This window comes from Arthroderma uncinatum, assembly GCF_011692745.1.
Source record: "Arthroderma uncinatum strain CBS 119779 chromosome Unknown scaffold4, whole genome shotgun sequence".
Taxonomy (NCBI): Eukaryota; Fungi; Ascomycota; class Eurotiomycetes; order Onygenales; family Arthrodermataceae; genus Arthroderma; species Arthroderma uncinatum.
In genome coordinates this window covers 3,265,957-3,286,869 of record NW_022983866.1, presented here as the reverse complement: position 1 = coordinate 3,286,869, position 20,913 = coordinate 3,265,957, and the positions used below count along the sequence as shown (strand labels likewise).

At 50.4% G+C, this 20,913-nt stretch overlaps 5 protein-coding genes across 5 annotated transcripts; 3 read left to right on the top strand and 2 right to left on the bottom strand.

Annotated features, from left to right (window-relative positions):
• Positions 1-1,426: 1,426 nt before the first annotated feature.
• On the top strand, positions 1,427-11,333 carry GIQ15_06358 (kinase rad3; the record flags this gene model as incomplete). Its single annotated transcript, XM_033553775.1, has 28 exons — positions 1,427-2,036; positions 2,320-2,768; positions 2,836-3,143; positions 3,195-3,330; positions 3,388-3,593; positions 3,666-3,818; positions 3,875-3,971; positions 4,025-4,501; positions 4,549-4,794; positions 4,848-6,080; positions 6,144-6,666; positions 6,716-7,193; positions 7,255-7,558; positions 7,615-7,712; positions 7,768-7,860; positions 7,922-8,083; positions 8,134-8,230; positions 8,299-8,493; positions 8,820-8,859; positions 8,931-9,128; positions 9,195-9,319; positions 9,384-9,466; positions 9,528-9,650; positions 9,719-9,806; positions 9,863-9,947; positions 10,022-10,140; positions 10,205-10,302; positions 10,964-11,333. The coding sequence occupies 28 exons, from the start codon at positions 1,427-1,429 to the stop codon at positions 11,331-11,333; spliced, it is 7,194 nt and encodes a 2,397-aa protein (XP_033404919.1).
• Positions 11,334-11,602: 269 nt separating this feature from the next.
• Positions 11,603-11,948, bottom strand: GIQ15_06357 (uncharacterized protein; the record flags this gene model as incomplete). The annotated part of the gene is made up of 2 exons (XM_033553774.1): positions 11,603-11,621; positions 11,680-11,948. 2 exons carry the CDS (start codon positions 11,946-11,948, stop codon positions 11,603-11,605), a joined length of 288 nt encoding a protein of 95 aa, XP_033404918.1.
• Positions 11,949-12,549: 601 nt separating this feature from the next.
• GIQ15_06356 (uncharacterized protein) lies at positions 12,550-17,199 on the bottom strand (the record flags this gene model as incomplete). The annotated part of the gene is made up of 7 exons (XM_033553773.1): positions 12,550-13,302; positions 13,358-15,002; positions 15,732-16,226; positions 16,279-16,364; positions 16,415-16,664; positions 16,716-16,903; positions 17,194-17,199. The coding sequence occupies 7 exons, from the start codon at positions 17,197-17,199 to the stop codon at positions 12,550-12,552; spliced, it is 3,423 nt and encodes a 1,140-aa protein (XP_033404917.1).
• A 102-nt stretch (positions 17,200-17,301) lies between these two features.
• Positions 17,302-19,426, top strand: GIQ15_06355 (uncharacterized protein; the record flags this gene model as incomplete). Its single annotated transcript, XM_033553772.1, has 4 exons — positions 17,302-17,318; positions 17,367-18,944; positions 18,995-19,120; positions 19,177-19,426. The coding sequence occupies 4 exons, from the start codon at positions 17,302-17,304 to the stop codon at positions 19,424-19,426; spliced, it is 1,971 nt and encodes a 656-aa protein (XP_033404916.1).
• A 674-nt stretch (positions 19,427-20,100) lies between these two features.
• On the top strand, positions 20,101-20,903 carry GIQ15_06354 (GTP-binding protein; the record flags this gene model as incomplete). The annotated part of the gene is made up of 3 exons (XM_033553771.1): positions 20,101-20,130; positions 20,220-20,487; positions 20,581-20,903. The coding sequence occupies 3 exons, from the start codon at positions 20,101-20,103 to the stop codon at positions 20,901-20,903; spliced, it is 621 nt and encodes a 206-aa protein (XP_033404915.1).
• Positions 20,904-20,913: the final 10 nt, after the last annotated feature.

The window sequence follows — 20,913 nt, the reverse complement described above, 5'->3', positions numbered from 1 at the left end:
GTTCTTTTCTATGTCTGTATATAATACTCTCGGCAACACATGATTTACCAGTTCTTTTCGATCTCGTGTCTCCCGCAACCATATCAAAAAAAATATGTACACCAAGGTTTCGACTGATATGGAATATCCGGCGCGGATTTACTCGAAGGGCAAGATTCCATCGAGTCCCTTTAGATGAGGGGCATCTTCTATCTCGTCCTTTAGCTTTCGATCCTTTTTGCCCTTGGGGTTGGGAGCTATGCTTGAGTATTAGCAAGTCATTATTATCAATGTTTCACACCCGTTCATACCGTTTTCATTCTCTTGCACATAAAACTGTCGTAACAGCATGATAGCTTCCTTTCTAAATATTCCTCCATAAACTGGATACGGGGGGTCAATTGCAGGACTGGCCATGGTATTAGCCATGTGTTGATAGTGTTGATCCGGCCAACATTGTAAATTGGAGCGCTGAGGTTGATAACTTACTCTGAATGAAGTGTTAGAACACCCCCCGTACCCCCGAAACGTTCGTTCGCACAGCCAAAGTACACACTCCGTATGTGATACTGCCGCAGCGCTGAGGCACACATGATGCATGGCTCGACAGTCACATACAAGTCGGTCTCACGAAATATGGATCGTGGGTGACTTCTCAAGGCTTCTTCGATGGCTAAAAACTCCGCGTGCCTTGTACCCTGCAGAAAAAAAATATATAATTTCAGTATACCTCCTGGCTGGATTATTTTATGTACGGGCTGTATCCCTAAAGAACATACATTCAGTGATTTATTGGTGTCGTTCATCCCAGATCCTATCACTTTATCTTTATTTACGAGAACGCAGCCTACAGGCGTTTCGCCAACGGCCAGCGCTGTTTCGGCCTTAAGAAATAGTCAGCTTAACACACGCCGCTTGGGGACACATATATAGTAGCTAGGGGTAGGCAGTAGCTTGTTAATACCATTTTCAAAGCCATCTTCATGAAGACCTCATGTTTTGAGCGGTTGGTGACTGCCTGCATCATTGTGCTGGGTCTTGCACTGCAAACAACATAAATGAAATCTGTACCTCAGACACTGGGAAATGCCATAGCTCATGAAGGACCGGGTAGATATTACCGAGCACCCAATACAGATTTGAGAGAGTAAACCAAAAGGAGATGACCTTTTCGCATCGTCGTTAAAACGTCCATTCTTCGATATCGCCGAGTTGTGGCTGACTAAGCAGACACCTCCGCGATCTTTTTGAGCCTCAAGACACGACCGAGCTTCCATATCAGACACCGTTGAGACCGCGCCGTTTCTTTTCTTTCCTCGTTACTTTGCTGTACGCCGTCTGAGGTAGTAAATCGTGGACCAAGGAACAGCTCATATATCTCATTGAACAACCTCGACTACCGCTCTCAACGTTTCTTCCAGCGACCGTTACATGACATGGAGCTCTCATGGCGGGCCAGAATGGTATGAAAACTCGGCGCCCCGTAGGGAAGCAGCAAGATATTGGGCCCGGGGATGCGCCCGCATCTTCGCTTATCCCGACTAATCTTGCACCCCATTTGGCACCTGGAACCGACCGCGAACATGGCATTGATCGCGAGACCTTCTCACAATTACGCCGGGAAATCCTCGGCCAAAGCGAGAATGGCCAAACAAACCTTGACAATAACGTCCATGATATCTACAATCTAATATACGTGGTGGTCAAGGCCGGGCTTGAGCCGTCCCTCAAACCTCAAAATGTGAGGGCCTCGGGGGAGGATCTTATTGGCCAGACTCTCGACTGCCTTGATATCATCCGCCTTGCAATACAGAGGGCACCTGTTGTTCTTCATGAGAATTCAAAACCAGAGATTCTAGGGAAGACTATCCCTGAGTCACCATTGTTTGTGTGGCTTCTGTCACCCCTTCTGTCTCTCCTTTGCTCTTGGGATGAGAGAAGCATACAAGATAAGGTCTGCCAGGTCGTGTCTATGATATACAGCGCCCAATTCAAAATTATTCAACTATGCTACTCAGCAAAATCAATATCTCGGTTCCTCCAGGCCTGTATCGGGGGTTAGTATAAACCTCTTTTCTTGATTACCGAGACTTACGGTCCCCTTTCACTAACCATGGGAGACGGATACAGAATTACTTTACGCAGTTGAGGCCGCCGATATATCTGACGGAAATGCTTTATCTAGCAGTACTTTAAGCTTTCCAGTGCCTTCTGTGGACTTCCTAGACTGTTTAGGTAAACTGGGGCTGCCACGAGCTTGCTTCCTCAGCACTGAGCTAGGGAGTCCGCAAGTCATTGCAAAAGCCTGCTTTAGGCTTATAGAGGCTGTGACCTGTCCAGTTGATCTCTCATTACCTGACTCCAGAGCATCTTTACTGCGCGAAAGTTTTAATCGTGGCCTACACTTTGAAGTAAGGTTATGGAAGGCAGTTTTTGAATGGCTCGAAATAAACACAGTTCCTGAGGAAGAGCCGAGGCTGACCGGCCTCTTGGTTGAATTTGTCTCCTTTTCTCGAAAGCTATGTTCATATGCTATCCGGCTAAGTTCACGCATCGACCAGAAGGTGCTGCATATATTGTTCCAATGTGGGGTTGACCTCCTAGTCTCGGAAACATTGAAGAGGAGCTTTGAGTTGCAGCAGGTCTTATCTGAATTTCTCACTGAAGTTATTCGATTGAGTCAGCTGTTTGCAGGAATAGAAGATCTCGTTGAGGACCTTTTCTTTCACGCCCTATCTGATCTTAAGGCTGATACTGAAGCTTTCCAAGCCCTACACCAGTCGCTTCAGGTTAGTTTACCCTTTGTAACGACAAATAGCTCCATGATTGATCCAACAAAATCTGACGGAGTTATAGCATGTCGTCCTGAGGGTGATGACTGGGGAACACCGGGCAAAGTTAGCATCTAAAGTACCGCGACGTATTGGGTTATGTGATAAAGATAGGGGATCTACTAGTCGCTCAAATGGACCACCTGGAAATGGGACAACCGCGACTGGAGCATTAGATCCTGCAAATGAAAGAGCGCGAAAACGACTTCGCTTATCCGATACGCAGGATGCGGATGTTGATTCAGATCTTCCAAATACTATATCTAACACTATTTATAGCGCACTTGGTACTTTCCCCGCAAATGGACTCGAGGACTTAGATGAGGATTCTCTGTAAGCTCATGATTCCATTCTGTTCTAGAATGCTCTGTTAATCAATTTTAGACACGAATTCGCAAACTTATCCCCCAACGATAAATGCAATACAATTGCAAATCTGGGAAGGCTAGCCTGTGCCTGGGCAAACAATCTAAAGGGAGAAGAGTATGGCAATATCTCAGGTCAAATTTTTACGTGCAACGTATGTGATTGCGGCGTACTAGAAGGCTATAGCAGAAGGCCAAATTTCCACTCCCAGTTTGGGCATTTGAGGGACATTGTCGAGGGGATTCTTCCGAAAATCCATGACTCGGGGAGGTGCAGAGTCTCCGCATTGATTGCCATTCGAAATATCATGAATCATGACCCGATGGGCAAGGATGATAGGCTAGGGGTATCCCCATTTGGAGAATATTGTCTTCAGTCCCTCAAAAGTTCCATTAGAGAATTGCGGATAGCTGCTGGGTAAGAAAATTTCCCCGGTTTTCGCCTCGAGTATGTTTGTCTGACGAAGGTTGATCTTTATTCTTTATCTAGAAGGACGATGGCGTCTTTTCTAAGGGGCCCCCGTAGCTCGGATATTCGCCGCAACAATTTTGTTGTAGCTTTAGAATATTTGCACAAGATTTTCGAGAAGAACGAGCTATTTATGCAGGAAACATGCGTTATGGCCCTGCGGCGAGTTGCTGAGTATGGTCTCGGCCCCCCTTTTGTATGTTGCTAACCTGCTAACCAATAACCACTAGGATTTCTGGTGATGAAGAAATGAATATCGTACTCCTTCGGATGCTCGAATATCTAGGCCACGCCAACCCATTCATTAGCGCTGTAGCTTATACGGAGGTAAGCAGCTGAAGTATTTTCCTGTTACACGGCCTATCTCTTACCTGGTATAGATATCTAAATTAGCCAATTCCTTGAAAATGACTCCTGCGGCACTTTTTAGACCCTTCTGGAGGACACTCTCTGTCCTGGTCGTCAAGAATTTCCACGCTCGACCACAAATGGCAGATCAATTATGCGATCTACTTGGGATGGAGGTTAACGGATTTTTACGACTAACTACAATCCATACCTTACCATACCTTGTACTAACGAGGAAGAAAGATATCATCACACGTATTGCCATGACTCACGACAAGAAATCAGTTTCTGAATTAATCAAGACCAGATCCAATCTTGCGTCAATCCTTGCTCTCTTGCTCGTCCAGCCTCTTCCTAACCCCGAGACAGCGATTCCATCGATTCTTAAAGAACTGTCTGTGAAATTTAATGATCCCACTCTTTCCAAGTTGGTTCGGTCTGAATGCGTCCCAATAACATGCGAGCTACTACGGGGGCTTGGTGATTCTGGCGAAGGGAAGGGCTCAAAGGTAAGCGTCTATAACCAACAAAGATGCCAATGCTAATCATTGAGTAGTATAATGACGCCCTTGAATATATTGCATCCATTACCCCGCGGCAGGATGGCAATGCAGTGGCTGCAAAAGCAGATAATCTAGCTGTCTTTATCGAAGAGCACGTCCTAGGAGTGGTTACAGAATTCGTTCATGTCATTAATGATTTTCAAATTCTACAACCGATACCAGAGAAGAAACGAGATATTGTTGCCATGGGAGAAATGATAAAAATTGCGAAAGGGAATATCAGCATTGCGTTGCCACAGGTATGACTTGTCCCTTCCCAAAAGCAGACAGTATATTGACCAATAGCTATTAGATTTGCGCCTGTTTGCGGTCCGCCCTTGATGCGGATGAGCTTCGTGACCATGCATTCGCGACATGGAATATTATGATATTCGCTCTCAACGATGTCGACCTTGAGCCATTGATTGATCAAACTTTTGCAATTATTCTGAAATACTGGTCTGTTTTATCTGACAAAAGCAGAGAAAGTGAAGTGGAGCTGGTAGATTACATTCTTAGTGATCACGAAAACACGGTCATTGCCGTATCGGAGACCCTTCCGTCTCTAGCATCGATACCTGAACTCGCAGAACAAGACAAGGCCATCGAGAAAGTCAAAAATGGTATGGATATTCGAAGCAACTTCGTGGCCCTATGCCGACGGTGCCAAAGTGATAATTTTGCAGTCGTTGAACGAGCCATGGTTGAATTTTTGGCAAATCTCGTCAAACACGAAGAGTTTATCCATCGTTCTGTGTTTAATGAACAACCGAATAAAAGCCTTGTCGGAAAGGTAACACGAACGCTATTGGATTGCTGCGTCAAATATAGCTCAAGTTCTCCAATGATAGTCTCGCTTTCAGCGCAGTGTCTGGGCCACATAGGCTGTCTCGATCCCAACCGTATTGAGTCAGTCAAGGAGAAAAAGGATATAGTCGTTTTGTCCAATTTCGAGAGGTCAGACGAAACCCTCGACTTCATTATATTTTGCTTGCAAAATATTCTTGTCGATGCCTTCCTGGCTGCATCTAACAGTCGTACGCAAGGCTTCCTTGCTTATGCTATGCAGGCGCTCTTGACCACTGGTAACTTAAGTACCGCCGTTCCTCCCCGGTCCCAGGATCCTCAATCTAGCGACTTATATCGTCGCTGGCTGGACCTCCCAGAGCTCTCCAGAAATACATTGACCCCTTTCCTCAACTCCAAGTACTCTGTCACAATCGGTGCCATCAGCACATCTTGTTGCTATCCTCTATTCTCTCCTTCATCAAACCACTCCGAATGGTTAAGGACCTTTGTTCTTGACATGCTTCAAAAAGGCAAAAGCACAAATATTCAAATAATTTTTAGCGTTTTTAGCCGTATCATTCGGACCCAGGAAAAATCTATCTCTGTCTTTTTACTCCCATTTGCTGCTCTCAATGTCGCAGTAAGCGCCATAGACGAGGAGCGAGAGCATCTAAAAGGAGAGCTTACCAACATTTTGGAATGCCCCCTGCCCGAACATAAGGGGCCAGAGCGCGAAAATTTGATTTTATTTAGCGAGGTATGTCAGAATCTCCGTAGAGGTGGACATGGAGGCCAGTGGAAAGCAGCTAATTTGGATTAGAGCGTGTTCACCGTTTTAGATTACTTGTCTCGCTGGCTACAGGGAAAGAAAAAGGAGTACACGAGTATCACTTCTATCGGTAACCACGCCAGCCGCAGCCAGAAAGAAACACTTGCGGAATCAACTGCGCAGATAAAGAGAGTGGAGCAGCTATTGTCCTGCATACCAGCTGAAATAATTTCAAAGAGGGCGGTTGAATGTAAGTCGTACGCCAGGGCACTCTTCCATTGGGAACAATATATACGGCAACAAAAATCACGACCAGAGACAAATGCTACTCAGCTTGAATCGCTTTACCAAAGGCTGCAAGATATATATACCCAGATTGATGAGCCCGATGGAATCGAAGGCATATCGTCCCACCTCCACGTTCTTGACCTTGACCAGCAGATCTTAGAACACCGAAATTCAGGTCGATGGGCTGCTGCCCAGAGTTGGTACGAGTTGCAGTTAAATAAATCGCCCGGGGATATCGATGCCCAACTCAATTTGCTGACGTGCTTGAAGGAATCTGGACAGCATGGTGTGTAATAATAGTCAACATATTGCTTTGATTCCACTAACTTCCCTAGGCGTACTCCTCAATCAGTTTGACTCCCTGAAAAAGAACGAGGCAATAGTACCAAAGATGCTCCCTTTTGCCATTGAGTCTGCATGGGTAACAGGCAAATGGGGAAAGCTAGAGAAGCTTACTTCAGGCCCTCGCAATGAGATCACGGCGGACTTCAATATTGGAATCGGCGCAGGACTTGTTGCATTTAGCCAGGGGAAACAGGAAGAGCTGGAGAAAATCATTGACGAGCTTCGGTTGAATACTGCAAGGGGCTTCACACCGAATTCTGTCGCAACTTTCCAAGCCAGCCATGATAGCACCCTCAAATTACACGTCCTCACAGAAATAGATCTCCTAACCTCGGGGTCTTACGCTAATTCTTCGAATGATCGAACTGCACTTTTCAGTATTTTGGACCGTCGTTTAGAAATGCTGGGTGGTTGTATTTCGGACAAACAGTACATACTTGGAATAAGACAGGCCATAATGGATTTGTCGTAAGTCTCATCCCTGTTTAAAACCGATTGGGAAATATAGCATCTCACTAATTCTTAATAGTCCTACATATGACGAGTTAGAAGTTGCATCCGTATGGCAACGTATTGCACGATTGGCGCGGAAGGCAAACTGGACAGATCAAGCTTTCAATGCAGTGCTTCATTCCGCACAGCTTAACGATAAATCGTCCACAATAGAATATGCAAGACTACTGTGGAAAGAGGGTCATCACAGAAAGGCTATTCAAACCCTGGAAGGGGCAATTGCCGCCAATGCCTTCGGCTCGTATGACCGCACCGGTGGCGGTGATCACGCCGTTCCTGTTCCTATGGATGGTCATAAACAGAACATACTAATGGCTAGGGTATGCTGCTAAATCTTCTATGCCATGGCTACAACCATAAGTTAACATTTTTCTAGGCTCATCTTTTACTCGCCAAGTGGATGGACAGCGCCGGACAGACTCAGTCAGAAGTCATCATCTCAAGATATCGACAGGCTATCAATTACTACTCAAAGTGAGTAAAATTAATCCTTGGTATATTATTAGAGGAAGCTAACAAATTTTTTCAGGTGGGAAAAGGCACATTACTACTTGGGTAAACATTATACTAAGATATTGGACTCCGAAAAGTCCAAACCCCTGGGAAAAGAGGGGCAAAAATAGTATGTTTATTTGGCAAATCAGATGGATAACTTTTAGATGCTAACGTAAATAAATTACTAGTCTTAGCGGCGAAGCCTCAAAGTTGATCATCAACAGTTATCTCAGATCTCTTGCATACGGGAATAAATACGTTTTCCAGACTCTGCCTAAAGTTCTAACTCTATGGCTAGAACATGCCGCAGCTGTCGATCAACCATTTGACCCAAAACGAGGAGACAATGAGTAAGTACATTATATCGTGCGAAGAAGCAAGTTCTAATTTTCTTTCATAGGGATTTCCAAAGACATAATATGTCGCAGCGAAAGAAGAACCTGGACGAGATGCACTCCCAGCTCAAAAAATATACTAATCGAATCTCGCCAGCATTGGTATGGCCAATCCTCCTACATTCTATTTATTTTCTATATTGATATTATCGATATTAACGCTATTCAAGCTCTTTACAATTCTACCTCAAGTGGTGGCCCGTATATGTCAATCAAACGCGACGGTTTATAATGCACTTACTTTGATGATCGTGAGGACTGTGGTTGCATTTCCACAACAAGGGCTATGGACAGTGCTTGCAGTACTGAAGTCTTCTTCAAAAGACCGCGCCTCTCGTGGAATCGCCATCCTCCAGAAGATAACAGTGAGTACCACCACCTCCCTACACGAAGAAATAATGAAATTAGAAAATTAACAATACCATTCTCATCGCCACCTCAGGAGTCTGCTAGAAAATCAAAAACAGACCACCAGGGAGGTGATATCCGATCTATCATTAACCAAGGCCAAAAATTTTCGGACGAACTATTGGGCCTTTGCCTTGCCCCTATAGAGGAGAAAACTCCGAAAGTCAGCTTATCCCGGAACTTGCATTTTAACCATAGGTCGGCGCCATGCAGACTGGTAATCCCTCTAGAGGCAACATTGACTCCCACATTACCCTCAAGTCATGAACCTCACTTTCTTAAGACGTTCCGTGCTTTTCCTCCTGATACCGTAACTATTGAAGGTATGTTTCCTCACTCGTGTCCAACATTGTTAGTTTCTGCGTAGCTAACGTTTATGACTTGATATTTTTAGCCGTCCTAGATGAAGCTCTGGTCCTGAATTCGCTACAGAAGCCGCGTAAGATAAGCATACGTGGATCAGATGGCAAAATTTATAGTCTTCTATGCAAACCGAAGGACGACCTCCGCAAAGACCAACGGTTGATGGAGTTCAACAGCATGATTAATCGGTTCCTCATGAGGGATCTAGAAACAAATAAACGCCGCCTGTGTAAGTATCTGTTTCATCTATATGCCTCTATTGTATCCCACGCCGCTAACCACGACTACTCTGTAGATATAAAAACATACGCAGTCACCCCCTTGAATGAAGAATGCGGCCTCATCGAATGGGTTGACAATCTCAGGACTCTCAGAGAACTTGTGATCAAACTTAATAAGGAGCGAGGTGTCACCCCAAATGTGAGTACAGTGGAATTTTCTATCTTTGATGGTACCTGAGACTTAAAACTAACCAAGGCAAAAGTACTCCGAAATACGCAGAAATTTAGACGAGGCATGTTCAGATGAGTCCAAGCTCCCAATATTTACACAGAAAGTGTTAGCAAGGTATTACCATTTTTGGCCCAGGTCTCAGCGTACCAAAAAGTAGCTAACACAGACCTATTAGATATCCACCAGTCTTACATGAATGGTTTGTCGAAACTTTCCCTGAGCCGGCCACATGGTTCGCGGCACGTTTGAAATACACTAGATCTAGCGCCGTGATGTCTATCGTTGGGTATTCGCTCGGGTAAGTGACATGCCCGCTAAACCATCAATTCTTAGTGCATTAATGGATCATAAACTAATTCTCCGAAGGCTTGGTGACAGACATGGAGAAAACATCTTATTCGAAGAGGGCACAGGGGGCATTCTACATGTCGACTTTAATTGTCTTTTTGATAAGGTTTGTTCAATCTATTTACGTGGGCTAATACAGGTCTAACGCTTCTCTTCTATTAGGGGCTAACATTCGACAAACCTGAATTGGTTCCATTCCGATTAACACATAATATGACTGATGCATTCGGGGCATACGGGTATAATGGTAAACGGTCCCCCAGTATACACCAAGAACCCTTTCATATAGAATACGTTAACTAAGTATATTAAACATTATAGGTCCTTTCCGGAAGACTTGCGAGCTCACCTTGGATCTTCTTCGGCAAAATGAAGACTCTCTCATGACTATCCTTGAAACCTTCTTGCACGACCCGACAACAGATTTCATTGGCAAAAAGGTGAGTACATAGGCTACCCCCGAATATATTCAGCAGGTACCTAACCTAGTATACCCTGTGGCAGAAGCGATATAATCCTCGTGTCCCAGATACGCCTGAGGGTGTCCTTGAACTTGTCCGCAACAAGCTTCGTGGTCTCCTCCCCGGAGAATCTGTCCCGCTGTCAGTAGACGGCCATGTCGACGAACTAATTCTACAGGCAACCCGAATAAAGAATCTCGCAGCAATGTATATAGGCTGGTGCTCGTTTTTCTAGTTTCCTAATACTTGGCTTTTTCCCCTCCGTGTGCCGTTGGCTGCCCTTGATAGGATTTGCAAATGTATATTCAAGACTACTACAGTATATTGTAATATTTATCTCTCTCCCATTATTTTTAAACGTCTGGCCTGTACGCGCGCGCAGACTTGAAAACCGGGCAGTAATTGAGAATAAATAAAAGCTTGCCTAGGTTCAGTCATTGACGCAAGCCTATACTACATGTAGAGGCAGAAATTAAAGTCGTTATTACCCCCAAGCTTCGCGTTATTTAGTTTATCCAGTATCTTACACCAGGAGTGAACGAACGAGCAATCATAAACTCGGGGGTCTCGAACTGAGCCTCCCAACTTGGTCCCATACGTCCAAGGATCGAAAATAGAAGCGCAGACGGGTCTTGGCTAGTCAAGGATTCCATCTAAAATGAAAATGATTGCAAGCACACTGCCTTCCCGAGGGATTAACGGCGCAGGATTGATTCCATCCTGCAAACACTATCTTCCACCGTATCGGCCTCGGGTTCTGCTAGGAGACCGATTTCGACTCCTGTTGCTAACACTACTATAGCTCGAGCTTCTCCTCCTACGACGCGGTGGACTGTCTCTCCGCGGACGTCTCGTACGCGGTGGAGTTTGTGACGGTGACCTTGAAGAGTAGGATGGAGATCGGGCCCGGCCAGCTGGAGACCTTGACCTTGACACTGACCGTGGGCGATATATGTCGTGTCGGTCAGTACCACGGCCGCCCCGGAATCTCCCGCGGGGAGGAGGTGAGCGATATCGTGAAGAAGACGGAGGCGGCGGTCTTCCCGAGTCCAAGAAAGCTGCTGAACCACGACCAAATCCTCCTCCATACCTTCCGTTCCCATACTCTGGACGGGGCGGCCTGGTTGCAGGGGGCGGAGAGCGCGAAAATGTGCGACGTGGGAGAATTATAGAAACACTAAGAACGGCGCCATCAAGCTGGGCCTCGTGCATGTGTGCTATCGCGGACTCGGCATCAGCAGGCTCACAATAGTGAATATAAGCGGCTCCGCGGTTGGTCATGACTACAGTGGGTGTATCGAGATTAGCTTCAAGAACGGATTGAAATGACCAAGAACAGGAGTGGTAAGCTTACACTGTCGGTTCATGGGTAATTCAAGACTCTGTATCTCTCCGTACTTGGAGAATATCTCTCGTAAGTGGTTTTCGTTTACATTTTTGGTCAGCTTCTCGACGACAATCTACTTCAGTCAGCAAGTTGTTTTTCCTCAAGCAGAGAGATGGAGAAAAGGGACATACCTTTGCACTCCTCCTCGGCGGCGGAGTAGGACTTCTGGTATAGCTCCTCCCACGCTGTCGACGGTCTCTGACGGGGCTGCGGCTGCGGCTGCGGGACGAATATGGGCTGCGCGACCTTGACCGAGATTCGCTGCGCCGACTACCGCGGTGGCCATTCCGCCTATCTCGATCCCCTCGAGCTGGCGACGCACTCCGTCCTCGACTGAGACTTCTCCTGTGGCTGGGATGACGTGGTGGCCTAGATCTCGACCTCGAGGCGGAGCGCGCATTCTGAGGAGACGAGCGCCGGGAGGGAGACCTTGACGACCGGCGGCGAGACGAGTGTGGCAGAGGAGAGGACGGTCTTTGATTATCGTTATCAGTATCGTGCTGGCGACGAGGGCTGCGCGACGCCGACGCCGAACGCGAGCGACTGCGCGAAGGCATCCTATCCTGGCCAACCGGAAGCTCCAAATCACAGACGCAGCTTATCGATCTCTGCCCTGGGTTGCTCGGGGGCCCGTATATATCGTGGAGACAGGAATAACACCCGTAGAGCCGATCAGCAGCACGTCAATGGCTGGTCAAATGCAGGTTTAAGTGATCGTTGACGTTGTTCTTTCGTTCGACCTTTTGATCTTTTTGTTTCTTTTTTGTTTCTTCCGGACTTTGGCTTATGTAATATCACGTGATGGTTATACTCGAGAAGATATAAGTAGAGTAGATATAGTAGATATAGATATAGATGATGATAGATGATATAAGTAGAGTAGATAGAGTAGATATAGATATAAGGAGGTCATAATATTAGATGTAAGGAGACCGTACATGAAGCCGAGTAAGAAGAGATTAAGAGAAGATCATAACATGAAGACGAGCAAGAAGCAAAGACTATAACATGGTTATCTGCTGGTTGTTCCCAAAGGTCCTGCTCCATTGCTCATAGGTGTGAATGACCTCTGGCATGACCCGTTTGGGCACCATGGAGAGAGAGGCTTGAAAGTGCTCTAACTGGACCTGCAGGCCGGGCGTGTTCTTCTCGTCTTCCTCGTCCAGACACAGCTCGGCGGCGGTTTCGCATATGTTGACCAGCTCGGCGCCAGAGTGGCCGTCCGTCAGGGAGGCGAGGACGATGGCGTCGACCTCATCGTTGACGTCGGCCCTGTCGATCCAGTTCTCGAATATCTCCTTGCGCGCCTCCATGTCCGGCAGCCCGATGTAGAGTATGCTATCCAGTCGTCCTGGCCGCATGAGCGCGGGATCGAGTACCTCTGGCTTGTTCGTCGCGGCAATGACGAGAACGTTCTTCAGCTCTTCTATGCCGTCCATCTCGTTCAGCAGGGTGGTCAGGACGTTGATTCCGCCGTGGGACCCGGCCTCTCTCCGGGATGCAATGGCGTCGATTTCGTCGAAGAATATGATGCTTGGACTTGCCGCGCGGGCTTTGCGGAAGATCTCTCGCAGCGCCCGTTCGGACTCGCCGACGTACATGCTGAGTATCTCGGCGCCCTTGACGGCCAGGAAGTTCAGCCCTGCCTCTGTTGCAAGGGCCTTGACCATCATCGTCTTAGAGCACCCGGGGGGGCCGTAGAGTAGAATTCCCTTCTTCCCATTAATATTAAGATCCTTCATACGCTCGGGTTTCTTGAAGCTGTATTAGTATTTGTATGCAAAGGGAAGGGTGCTATCCGGGACGTACCTTGAGCGGTCTCTCGACTGCCTTTTGCAGGCGGTTCTTGATGTATCTCTGGCCACCGATATCTGACCATCTCACCGTCGGTGTTTCCAGGAAGACTTCCCTCATCGCGGTTGGCCGCACCTCCTTCATGGCCAGAGACAGGTCACGCTCAGTAATTTCCAGTGATAGTACCTTATCCGGCTCAGACACGGCTTCAGGTTTGCTTTCACTCTCTTCAACATGACTGCCATTGACGCCGTTTGCAAGAAGGGGTGTAGACGACAGCATGCGTGCCTTTGCCTTCCGGCACGCCAGCTGGAGTAGGGAGAGTAGATCTGCTCCGACATAGCCATGCGTCTTGGTAGCCATCCTCTGCAAAAGCTCGTCTGTCGGTTCGGACGCAGGCCCGCGAAGAGCATGCAATATCTCCAACCGGCTCTTGGACGTAGGTATCTCCAGCTCGATCTCGATGCCCAGACGATGGGGCATCCGCAGACTGTCATCAACGTCATTCGGGTGTCTTGTGCAAGCTACGACGAGCACCTTGCTATCCTGAAGCGTGTCCATCCCTTCGCAGAGAGCAGGAGAGACGGTTGCATCACCACCCCCCGACCCGCGCTTGGGAGCAACAAAGTCCAGCTGGTCGATCTTGATGAGCGAGGGCTGGTATTTGAGGGCGTCCGAGAATATCTTGCGTAGCACTGCCGTCCCGTCTCCGCCGGCCGTCCTGTTCACGATGGAAGACGTGATGGAAAACGTCCGGCGCCAGTTTGCTTCCTCGATCCTGGCCAGCAGCGCGCTCTTCCCCGTCCCCTTGGCTCCGTAGATGAGTATCCCGCCGCTACTCTTGTAGAACGAGGGCATAACGATCTTCTGGTCCTGGGTATTGAAGTCCTGCAGCCGCTCGTTGACCAGGGCGAGCTGAGGACCGAGTCCACCGAGTCCCGTCGCCGCGACCTCGATACGCTGCGTAGAAGCCGAAGCTGCGTCCCCCGAGGCGGCCTCAGGCGCGCCGATGGCCACTCTCGATCTCTCCGTGTACTTGAAGACGGAGTTGGCGGTGCTCCCGCCGCTGCCGGGGTCGATATGGACGACCCTGAACCGCCTGGAGGCGCCCTTGAGCTCGACGTCGAAGACCAGGCCAAGCGAGACGACCTCGCACTTGGACAGAGGATGCTCGAGAGCCCATTCCCAGTGCGGGCGCTCCTCGTCTGCGAGATCTCGACTGGCGGGAGTCGCTGCTCGTCCGCCGGCGACGCTGCTGACGCTGGCGCTGCGCTTCAGCTCCTCGAGCCGGACGGTCTCTATCTCTGCCAGCGGCTCAGCGGCCGGCGAGACAGAGATCTTGTCTCCCAGCTTGAGGCCGTACAGCTCTTGTAGCTGCTTCGACGTCTGGATGATGTTGTCGTGGATTTTCTCTGCCGCCGTCCACGCAATCGCCGTCTTCACTTCTTTCGCATTCGCATCTTTCACTTCTCTCGCATTCTCTCTCGCATTGCTGGGCGCATATGATTCCAGCTGGCAGAGCTCGCCTACGCGCACCTTGACCTGCAGCAGCGACGCCGGCGAGAGATAGACACGAAAGGTATCCTTGTAGTCGGCGCGAGGCTGCTTGGAGGCGGGGCGCACAGTGAACAGCTTCGAGTCGGCCATATCTACGGACTGACTGCCGTTCTTCGTGGGAATATTATGGAGAAGAGAAGAGAAGACAAAGAAGAAAGAGAAGGAGAAGAAGAGGGAGAGGAGGTTTTATGTGCGAGCTACGTAAGACTGAAATTTGCATCGCGACGACATGGAAGCGCTGGAGGACGCGGAACGAGTGCATAGCATGTTGTATAGCAAACCGTGTCCGTCTCACGGCGCATCACCGCATCACCGCGTCACTACTGCATCTTCCCTGCATTACTCTGGTCAAGGCCGGGCAGTTCCAGCCAATCTGGCGTCGTCCGCGGACCTCCAAGCTGTGCTCTGCATGGCTGCATGGGTGACTGCAGCTGCAGGGAGCGCGTACATGGTACATTGTGTATATGTTATATTATTCTATTGTTCGGCAGCCGTCTAAGACCGGCCGCAGGAGTGAGATAGTAAGGTACAATCGTTAAGCGTGGGGAGACGACGTGAGGTAGGGCCGTTGAATTAAAACCGAATAGGGGACGGGAAGCCAGGAAGTATTAAACGGGTAGTAGCATGAACGGATTAGTGCGTTTGCAGCGCCATTTTTGGATTATGCAAGGCAGGAAAAGCAAGGGGGAAAAAGAGAAAAGAAACGGGGAGGAGAAAAGAAAGGGGAACGGAGAAGAAAGGAGAAAGGATAAAGGAGAAGGGAGAGGTAGGAGGCTACTGGGCCTTTTTGGCCTTTTGCTCTCTCTTCCTCTGCAGGGCGGCGGCGTCGTACTCGGTGTCTAGTAGGTAGTCCCACCACCTGAAGCTGCTGGCGTAGTTGCCGACGAACTTCTCGTGGTGGACGTCGTGGTGGTCTGCGCCGGCCCAGAAGGGGAGGAAGTGGTGCAGGCTCCAGGGGAACTCGTACCCGCTGTGGGCGTCGATGGCCTGGAAGACACGGAAGACGATCCAGATGTACATGGTGAGGATGTGCAGGTCGCCGGTGAGGGCGCACCAGAGGATGGGGCAGCCGACGGTGCCGAAGCCCAGGGCCATGACCTCGATCGGGGATGCGTATTCGGCAGCGAGTCCAAAGGGCGCGGAGTACTGGTGGTGGATCTTGTGGATGGCCTTGTAGAGCGGCCCCCAGTGGAAGGCCCGGTGCAAGAAGTAGTGCCAGGTATCCTCGAGCACGAAGAAGATGGCGATCTGGTAGGCCATCTTCCACACCGGCGGGAAGGGGACGGTGGTCGCGAGCCCAAAGTACTGCGCCATCGGGTGGAACAGCCTGTCAATCATCAGTACCGCATCGTCACCACGATATGGAGAGGAGAATATACCATATCTGGGGCAGCTCGACGGTGAAGTGGCTGAGGAGGACGAGTTTTGCGCAGTTCCACTGCTCCTGCATGGTCGGGACCTTATGCTGCACGCTGTTAACTACGAAGACGAGGAAGAAGAGAGGAAAAGACTGACGCTCTGGATCTTGTAGCGGTTGAAGTAGGGCAGACGGTCGATGATCATCCAGGGCAGCGAGCGGCCAAAGTAGACGGTCTCGTGCATGACGAAGGACATGATGCCCGTGGCGAGGACGTCGTTCTGCATGTAGGCATACCAGGCCGCCCACAGCTGCTCGAAGACGTTGAGCTGGGGGTTGTAGGAGGCCGTCTGCTGGAACTGACCCCAGAACGTCTCTGGCGACGGGGAGAGCAGCGTTGTTGAATTCCTGCAGGTACCAAAGTTAGACCGGCGCAGCGCTGGAGGGAGGGTCACTTACATTGCAGCCAGCGTAGATGGAGGAGGGAGGGAGACGCCAGCTATAAGAGACCACCGTATAAGAGACCAGAGAGGTTGAGGAAGATGAAGTTGAAGAACGAGATAAAAGTCGAGAAAGTCGAGAAAGTCGAGATAGAAAAGAAGAAGAAGTTGATCAGGGGGCTTAGTCAGCTCTTCGGCCCGGGTGGCCTGATCGTATATAGATATATATAATATAGAGAAGATATAGAGATATAGTATAGAGAAGAGATGGTGTAGATGGTGTAGATGGTATAGAGAAGAGAAGGCAGAGATAGTAGGAGGAGAGAGAGAAGAGAAGAGAGAGATACTAGAGAGGGAGAGAGTACAACTTCTATACAACTTCTATACAATATTCACACCGACTTCACCACCACCACTACAGACTTCACTACACTACACACTACACACTACACCACCACACTGCAGCTATAGTCAATGCAATTACGACTACACCACACGAACATACAGAGTCAGAGTCAGAGTCAGTCGAATTGCATAGATCAGCCCACCGGCATCACCATCACATCGTATGACTGCCTGAGTCGTGGACGGCAGCGGAAGCCGGAATGTCGCTAATTGGCGAGTAAGTTGAGACAGAGACAGACAGAGAGAGAGAGAAGCTGACCTGCAGTCATGTCCGCCGGCTGGATTCCTATGTCGACCGGCTTCAGCTCGCGCGCCTCAGCGTCGTCAGCCAGGCCGACATCAACACCGAGATAGAGACGCTGGAGTCGGTCCATCCTCCCCTCGTCGCGGCTGCCAGAGCTCTCTCCGGCGGACACATCAGGCCACACCGGGTGCTCGACCATCTACGCCGCGTCCACGCCCTGCAGCCTGCCATCAGGGCCGTCGACGTCGACACTACGAGGGATGGACGGTATACGGCCAGCCTGCTCTGGCTCGTCGCGTCCAAGGCCACCGTGCAGACGTTTGCCTCCGTCATGGCCTCCATGGTCGAGGAGACCGTCCCCCTTAGTGATGGTATCTGGTACTGGGACGAGGTCCTCGGGTCTGCGTTCTACTCCGGCCTCTACACCGTCCAGACGGCTCCCGCGCGGTGGGCACGCTACGTTGAGAGCATATATCACACCATCCGCCGGACCAACACGCATATAAGAGCCGAGGGTGAGGACTCGCTGATGGCACGATGGCGGACGTTCTATACCCTGGTCCAGGACGGCGTGCGGGAGCGGTCCGTCAGCCAGGCCAAACAGCTCATCCTCTCGCCCTTCCAGCTCTGCCGGACGCAGGCGCGGGCGAAGCGGAGGGGCCTGCGCAAGCTCAGGGAGATGAACGCCTGCGCGGTGGGCTTGCTGATGGAGGAGGGTCTGCTCTTCGACGTCGACGAGGATGAGACTACCGCCGCCGTCAAGGAGAGCCCGGACGAGTGGCAGGATATCGTCTCACGTACCGTCCTGCTGATGCAGACCGTCCTGCAGCACGTCAACGACCTCGACACCGACCTGACCGGGTTCGAAGACAACGTCTTTTCCACCGTCGAACGGGGCATCGAGGCCATGGAGGACTCGCTCGCCGTCGAGGGGACGGGACACACCGTCAACCCGACCGACCAGGCCTACCAGGTGGTCCAGCAGCTCATCGACATCCTCGAGTACCATCTCCCGCACCAGCACGAGCAGTGCGCCCTGCTCTCCCGCGAATACACCCGTCCCGGCCGCCTAACACGCTACTGGCCCGCCGGACTCGCCCTCTTACTCTCCTCCAGCACCATCCTGAACGTCCTCACCAACAGGCGGGCGGAGATGGTCACCTGGGTGCAGGAACTCGGCTCCACGATCACCGATTTCTGGACCAACTGGATCATCCAGCCGCTTGCCCGGCTCATCGGCACCATCAGACACGACGAGAAGAGCGAGGTCGCCCTGATGAGCAAGAACAGCCTGGACGCAGACTTCGCCAGCCTCGAGCGCATGGTCGTCGACTTTGTGCGCCAGCGTCCCTCTCAGGATCTCGGCGCCTCGTCCCACACCCCGGACGCCCTCGATCTCGTCAGGCAGGCGGTGCGGCAGGGCGACCTCACCCCGGTGCTACGAGCGTACGAGCGGGACCTGCAGCGGCCCTTTGTCGGCGCCATCCGCGGCGACCTCATCACCGCGCTGCTCATCCAGATCCAGAAGACAAAGGTCGACGTCGAGGTTGCCATCAGCGGCATCAACTCCATCCTCAAGAGCCAGGAACTGGTCTTTGCGTGGGTCTCTCGCCTCTTTGTAGTTTGTAACCTTTGCTAACTCTCTCCAGGTTCATCGGACTCACTCCCAGCATCCTCGTCTCCTACTCGGCGGTGCAGTGGGCTGCCGGCGTACTTGGAAGCAGGAGGGGGCTACGCCAGGGCCAGAGACGCGGTGAAATCGTCCGTTCCCTTCGGTACGTCGGTACTTCTTATGTTTATATCTATTCCTTTCTACGACTAACATGTATAGAACCATCAACCGCATCCTGACGTCCTCGCACGACTCGCGGACGGGAGTTCTCTCGTACAAGGACCACGGCCTGCTGATGTGCGAAGCCGAGACGTTGCGGCGTAGAGCCCAGCAGCTCCTGCCCGGAGCCATCTATCATGAATTCCACGACGACCTGAACGACCTGCTCAACGTCCGGGCCGGCGTCGCCCAGCAGATGAAGGTGCTCGACCAGATCCGATGGACGTACTCCAAGTGGATATCCTCGTAGTCAGAGGCTGTACTCTAGCGTATAGAAATAGACACGACTAACGATCATCGTGGCAGAAGAGATATAGTGATATACTGTAGAAGATATAAAGTAGATATAGTAGATATATACTTGTAGATAGAAAGATGCCAAGACCGTGACTTGTCCTCGCGAACATCGCCCTCTGACTTCATAATCTCGATATCAGACAGCGCTGCATACACACTTACCGGCCTCCACCAGACAGACTGCCTTTGCCTGCCCATACTCTCGCTGGATCTCGCTCGGACAAACACGACGAAGCATCTCGATAGCCATCCCATCCCGCCCGTCGACCGACCAGCCAACTGACGGACCAACCGACCAACTGGCCAGCTACCACCAAGCTCACATCGAAACGGAGATTATCTACTCTTCGCCCGTACGCAGTTGAAGCGAGTCCTGATATCGACGGAGCCAGCTGCCGGAAGACGCCAGCGCTGCCATCTCGATCACCCCAGGCTCCTCCTTTCGCTGTTTCCGCAGGTGCCTAGTTTTCTCTCTTATATCCACCGACGGACCCTTCAGAGAGGACCACCAGCGTTACGATACTGCGACCTGCCAACCATTCCTTGCTCGGCTGTCTATTCGATCGCCTCTCTGCATCTTGACACCGTCTCTACCTACGGCTTCACGCGCTCTCACACCTTGACGTAATGGCGGGGACACGGAATTACGATTTTCTAGTACGCATCATCCAGCCAGCTCCTTGTTTTCCCGCTGAATTTTTCACCTCATGGCCAGCGGGCAGCCGTGCTAACCTTTGGCTGTCCAGATCAAACTCCTGCTCATCGGGGACTCTGGCGTGGGCAAGTCCTGCTGCTTGCTTCGCTTCAGTGAAGACTCCTTTACCCCGTCCTTCATCACCACCATCGGCATCGATTTCAAGATCAGGACAATAAATCTAGACGGCAAGAGGGTAAAGCTTCAGATATGGGATACCGCCGGTCAGGAGAGATTCCGAACAATCACCACCGCCTACTACCGCAATGCCATGGGCATCTTGCTCGTGTATGATGTCACCGACGAGCGATCATTTAAGAGTTCGTTCTCCTTCATTACTTACTCTTCTCCCTCGTTCACCTTCGTTCATTCCTTCTTCTTATTTTTCTATGCATCGTGCTAACCTGTAATAGATATCAGGACGTGGTTCTCCAACGTGGAACAGCACGCCAGCGAGGGAGTACACAAGATACTGATTGGAAACAAGTGTGATGGCGAAGAGAAGCGAGCTGTATCTGTAGAGCAAGGGCAACAGCTAGCCGACGAGCTCGGCATTCCTTTCCTCGAAGTTTCCGCCAAAAACAATATCAACGTCGACAAGGCCTTCTACAGCCTCGCCACCGAGATCAAGAAGGACATGGACGTAACCAAGGCCGAACAGGCCGGTTCCCAGGGCGTCAACATAGATAACCAGAGCGGCGGGGCCGGAGGCTCCTTTGGGAAGACCTGCTGCTAGTCAGATCGAG